General features: G+C 37.3%; 1 protein-coding gene across 1 annotated transcript in view; it reads left to right on the forward strand.

Moving 5' to 3' along the window:
- The window catches only part of LOC107624244 (very-long-chain 3-oxoacyl-CoA reductase 1), a 2,791-nt gene extending 1,847 nt beyond the window's left edge, over nt 1-944 (forward strand). The window contains exon 3 of the mRNA XM_016326727.2: nt 493-944. Coding sequence (XP_016182213.1) covers nt 493-762 — 270 coding nt within the window. The 3' untranslated portion in view covers nt 763-944. The remainder of the gene's footprint in view (nt 1-492) is intronic.

The following is a 6,553-nucleotide window of genomic DNA, read 5'->3' on the forward strand; positions in this document are numbered from 1 at the left end:
TTTCTATTTTTTTTTTAAAAAGTGACAATGTCGTTTTCTATTTTAATAATTTAAAAATATAAAAACAAAACTATATAAGTATATAACACACATTTTTTATAAATATTAAAAAAATTAGCCACTGAAAGTCTTGCTGGCATATAATACCATCCAATATCAAGAGAAGTTCTTGGTCAGTGTGAGATATATATGAATCATATTATTAGCTCGTGTAATTACTTTTTTGTTTTTTCTGACTTGCCAACTTTTTATTATTCATTTTATTTTTTCTGAATCTTGTCAGTTTGGTAAATAAATAGCTCAAAGATATTAATTTAGGGTTAAATTTTATGATTAATAAGTACAATACTTTGAGTTAAATATTCGAGTTTATTCGCCAAAATAATCCAAATGTAAATTTCATCATATCAACCAAACAATATATAAATTGAATACATATGTTAATTAACTAATGTCTTGGTAATATATATTTTGATGTGGTAACTACAACAGGCTCCATTATTTGTGTCAACTAAGATGACAAAGATGGGAAGTTCAGTGTTTGTTCCAACGGCAGAAAAGTATATAAAATCATGCACAAGATGGATTGGGTATGAAAGTGTGGTTGAGCCCTATTTGCTCCATTCTCTGCAAGGTTTTTTCATAAGAGCAATTCCTGACCCACTTGTTGATTCTTATTTGCTTCGTTATTTTCTATATTGGCGCAAAAGAGGGCTCCTCAAGGACTCCAACACTACCAACAATTTACCACCGTCATCTTAATTAAGTCATAAATAAGAAGGAGAGTCTTGGAATGATTGAATTATTTTCGTATGATTTTAAGGTTACGTGTTCAAACTGTGAAAACAATTATATAATTATTATATTTAAGTTATATAGTTACGTATATTATATTTTTTTGTGTGTAATTCTTTTCGAATTTCTGTGTTAATACACGATGTTTACACATTGAACTGTCTTTTTTATGCTAACTAAGTCATAAATAGTAAACATGATCCATTATATACATATTATGGAAGATTTGTAGTCTAGAAAGGTCAGATTCGATAGCAAGGAGGACTTGATTAATTGGTGTGTGTGTATTTTATTTATTTATTTATTTTTTTGGGGTCCAGGTTTGAATATGGAAATTTCGCTTATATGAATAGTCCTTTTCTAATTGGATTTACCATTTGATTAATTAATGAGTCTTTGGCAATTTATTATTGAAAGGTGTTGGGAAAATTCAATAAAAATTCAAAAACAAGAACCTGTTTAACAGCGGAAGTATCAGAAATAATTTTTCTACAACCTGTGTAATTAAATGGGCAACACTAAAAATATTCTAAATAGCAAATATAATGACAGAATTTAAATAATCAGACACCAGAATTTTAACGTGGGAAAACCCCCAAAAGAGGAACAAAAAACCCACAGGACCTAATCCAGAAAAACTTCCACTATCAGAATAATGGGTACACAAACAGTCTTCCTAGTGACACTAGGACATCTCAACAATCAACAAAATACATCACCAAAACTGGTGGAATCAACATAAATCCTCCACAAAAAGTGGGTATCTCAAATCAGGCAAAAGAGAAGGCAATACAACAAATAAGTTATATCTTAATGTTCATCTCTACACCAAGGATAACATACTAAAATTTCATAAGAAATGGAGCAAGTTTACCAAGTCAATGTGATCAAGGTTGGCATGCCCTTTTCCCCCAAATTTTCTCTTCTCTTCAACGCCGCAGCAGTGTGCTTCGCTTCCTTTCTTTCAAATTGAAAGAAGTTCACTCTCTCTCCCCGTGGCTCTTAGCCACTTCTTGTTTTCTTTTCTTTTCTTTTTTTTCTTTTAAAACTTGTGGGCCCCACTTGGTTGGGGACCCACCGACAAATCTCTCCCTCACCAACTCAAGTGGGGATAGACTGTTCCACCAAGCCCGCCTTCTATTTGCAGGAATCAAACTTCACTGCAGGTAAACTCTTAGTTATCATATCTGAACCATTATCATCAGTATGGATCTTCTCTAGTGCATATGACTTCATCTCAAGCGCTTGACATATCCAATGATACCTCACCTCTATGTGCTTCAATCTGGAATGAAACGTCGGATTCTTACTTAGATGGATAGCACTCTTACTGTCACAGAATAACACAAACTTCTCTTGATTGATGCCTAACTCTTGTAGAAATTTCTTTATCCACAAGAGTTCCTTAGAAGCTTCAACAACAACAATGTATTCTGCCTCTGTAGTAGACAAAGCAACACATTTCTGAAGTCGAGATTGTCACGACACAGCTCCCCCTTCAAAAGTCATCATATAACCAGAAGTAGACTTCCTTGAATCAAGATCCCCAGCCATATCTGCATCTGTGTAACCATCCAACACAGGTTGGTCACTCCCAAAGCATAAACAAACTCTGGAAGTACCATTAAGGTATCTGAGAATTCACTTCACTGCTTGCCAGTATTCCTTGCCAGGATTAGAGAGAAATCGACTAACAACTCCAACGGCATGAGCAATATCTGGCCTGGTGCAAACCATAGCATACATCAAACTGCCAACTGCAGATGCATATGGAATCTTCTTCATTTCCGCTTTCTCTTTCTCACTTGTAGGACATTGCTGCGAACTCAGCTTGAAATGACTAGCAAGTGGAGTACTAACAGGTTTGGAATTACTCATGCTAAACCTCTCTAAAACCTTCTCAATGTACTTCTGCTGCGACAACCACAGTTTCCCATTCTTCCTGTCACGAGTAATACTCATGCCAAGGATTTTCTTTGCAGGACCCAAATCCTTCATAGAAAAGGATCTGTTCAAGTCTTTCTTAAGACTTTCAATCTTCTTAGTGTCATGACCAACAATCAACATGTCATCAACATAAAGCAAGAGAATTATAAAATCACCATCAGAGAATTTCTTAACATACACACAATGATCAGAAGAAGTCTTACTATAACCATGACCTTCCATGAAGGAATCAAACTTCGTGTACCACTGCCTTGGTGCTTGCTTCAACCTATATAAGCTCTTCTTCAACTTGCATACAAGGTGATCCTTTTCTTTAACTTCGAAACCCTTTGGTTGCTCCATATAAAGTTCTTTATCTATGTCACCGTGAAGGAATGCAGTCTTCACATCAAGCTGCTCAACCTCTAAATTCAAGCTAGTCGCCAATCCAAGCACAACTCGAATAGAGGACATCTTCACAACTGGAGAAAAAATCTCCTCAAAATCAATATCTTTCTTTTGCTCAAAACCTTTCACAACCAATCGAGCTTTGTACCTTGGCTGTGAGACATTTTCATCCGCTTTCAACTTGAACACCCATTTATTCTTGAATGCTCTCTTACCCTTCGGCAACTTCACCAATTCAAAGGTATGATTCTCATGCAAGGATTTCATTTCTTCTTGCATGGCCTTCAACCAATCTTCCTTATGCTCATCAGACATAGCTTCCTGGTAGCTCTCTGGCTCCCCAGTCTCAGTGTTCATCACATACTCATGAAGAGAGTATTTCTGAGAAGGATGACGTTCTCTAGTAGATCTTCTCAATTCAGGTTCAACTGGTGGTTCAGGTGGAACTTCAACATCTGGCACCTCAGGTTGAGGTGCAGGTTCATCATGCAAATCATCACCATCATTATCAACTTGTACATCTCCCCCATCAACAGGAGGTCTAGTGGAAGGACCAGGTTCATCATCAACAGAGCGTCTAACAGTTACTGTTGGCTTATCTGTCTTCTCAAGATCTTCAATAGTTTGGTCTTCAAGAAAAATCACATCTCGGCTTCTAATTATCTTCTTGCTCACCGGATCCCATAATCTGTAACCAAAGTCTTCGTGACCATAACCCATGAAAATACATTGTTTTGACTTTCCATCAAGTTTAGACCTTTCATCTCTTGGAATGTGAACAAAAGCCCTCCAGCCGAACACTCTCAAGTGACTATAGGAGACATCTTTCCCTCTCCAAACTTTCTCTGGAACATCACCATTAAGTGGAACTGAAGGAGAAAGGTTGATCAGATCTACTGCAGTCCTCATCGCTTCACCCCAAAAGGATTTAGGCAATTTTGCATGAGAGAGAATACACCTGACTCTATCATTGATAGTGCGATTCATTCTCTCTGCAACTCCATTATGTTGAGGAGTCTTAGGAACCATCTTCTCAAGCTTGATCCCATGTCCTTTACAATACTCTTCAAACGGATTCCTGTATTCACCACTATTATCTGCTTGAACACATTTTAATTTCCTTCCTGTTTCTCTTTCAACACTTGCATGAAAAGTGTTTGAATATACCGAGCACCTGGTCTTTAGATTTCAAAACAAAAGCCCACACTTTTCGAGAATAATCATCAATAAAAGTAACAAAATATGATGCACCACCTAGTGTCTTAGCATCCATAGTGCAAACATTAGTGTGAACTAAATCTAGAACATGTGATCTCCTATGAGGTCCAGAATTATGAAATGATACTCTAGCATGCTTTCCAACAAAGCAATGAGTGCAAGTATTTAAAGTTGTACCTTTCACTAGAAGTGAGTACTTCTTAGCCAAGACGCTTAGTCCTTTCTCGCTCAAGTGACCAAGACGTATATGCCACAAATCAAAAGGGGAATCATCAGCTACATTCACATCTTCTTTGCACAACTTTGCTTGCAATCGGTAGAGAGTAGTAAGACTATTGTCTTCTCTAGCAACAATGAGACCCCCTTTGGTAATCTTGCATTTTCCACTACCAAATGAAGTGCAATACCCCTCTTGATCCAATGCCTTCACTGAAATGAGATTGAACCGCATATCTGGTGCATGCCTAACATTCTTCAACTGCAACTTACATCCCATATTGGTTTCAAGCCACATATCACCCATACCAATGATATCACACACTCTTTTATCTCCCAATTTGATCTTGCCAAAATTTCCAGCAGTATAGGAAGTGAAAAATTCATGCCTCGGAGTGACATGACATGAGGCACCAGAGTCCATAATCCAAGTGGAATCATCACAGACAAGATTCACATAATTTTCATCATATGTGATAAGAATATCTTCATAAACAATAGCAGCAGTCTCTTTATCACTATCTTTACCTTTGTCTTTGTTTCTTCCCCTTGATTGTTCTCTTTTCAAGAACCTACAATACCTCTTGATATGCCCCGGCTTGCCACAATGGTGACAAATGAACTCCTTTCTTGGCTTGTACTTTCCTCTTGACTTGCTTCGACTTTCTGACCTGTCAGAACTGTGAGGTTTTCTACTTTGACTTCTCCCCCGTGACTCTGAAACAAGTGCTTCTGACTAGGAGGAGGCATTAGTCAAACCTCGCTCTCTTCTTCTGGCTTCTTCATTCAACATGCTCTCTTTAACCATTGCTAATGTCAACTTTCCTTTTGGAGCTGAGTTAGTCAATGTCACAACCAGAACTTCCCAACTATCAGGCAAAGAGTTCAACAACAACAAGGCTTGCAACTCATCATTCAAAGTGATTTCATTACTTGTCAGTTGGTTCACCGTCTCTTGAAAAATGCTCAAGTGCTCCGGCATTGATTTACCTTCAACATACTTCATATTGATAAGCTTCCTAATCAAGAATGCTTTATTTTGTTCATTCTTTCTCTCATATAGCTCCTTCAATTTCTTCCACATCTTCTCGGCATTTGTTTTAGTGTCAACATGTGGATACACGCTAAGATCAAGCCATTGCCTAATCAAAGCAACTGCCTTCCGATTCAGCTTCTTCCATTCAGCATTGGATTTTGTACCTTTGGATTTATCTCCCTCTACAGGATCATACAAGTCCTTACTATACAATATATCTTCCATGAGGGTCTTCCAAATTGAATAATTTTGGGAATTCAATTTGACCATATTCGGTCCATGAGTATTTTCCTCCATTCAATCAGCATAGAAATAAACAACCAAAGCTCTGGATACCACTTTGTTGGGAAAACTCAACCAAGGTTCAAAATAAGAACCTGTCTAACAGCGGAAGCACCAAAAATAATTTTTCCACAACCTGTGTAATTAAATGGGAAACACCAAAGACACTCCAAGTAGCAAATATAATGACAGAATTTAAATAATCAGACACCAGAATTTTAATGTGGGAAAACCCCCAAAAGAGGGACAAAAAATCCACGGGACCTAATCCAGAAAAACTTCCACTATCATAATAATGGGTACACAAACAGTCTTCCTAGTGACACTAGGACATCTCAACAATCAACAAAATACATCACCAAAACTGGTGGAATCAACATAAACCCTCCACAAAAAGTGGGTATCTCAAATCAGGCAAAAGAGAAGGCAATACAACAAATAAGTTATATCCTAATGTTCATCTCTATACCAAGAATAACATACTAAAATTTCATAAGAAATGGAGCAAGTTTACCAAGTCAATGTGATCAAGGTTGGCATGCCCTTTTCCTTCAAATTTTCTCTTCTCTTCGACGCCGCAGCAGTGTGCTTCGCTTCCTTTCTTTCAAATTGAAAGAAGTTCACTCTCTCTCCCCGTGGCTCTTAGCCACTTCTTATTTTCTTTTATTTTAT

Source organism: Arachis ipaensis, chromosome B10 (genome assembly GCF_000816755.2).
Source record: "Arachis ipaensis cultivar K30076 chromosome B10, Araip1.1, whole genome shotgun sequence".
NCBI classification, from domain to species: domain Eukaryota; kingdom Viridiplantae; phylum Streptophyta; class Magnoliopsida; order Fabales; family Fabaceae; genus Arachis; species Arachis ipaensis.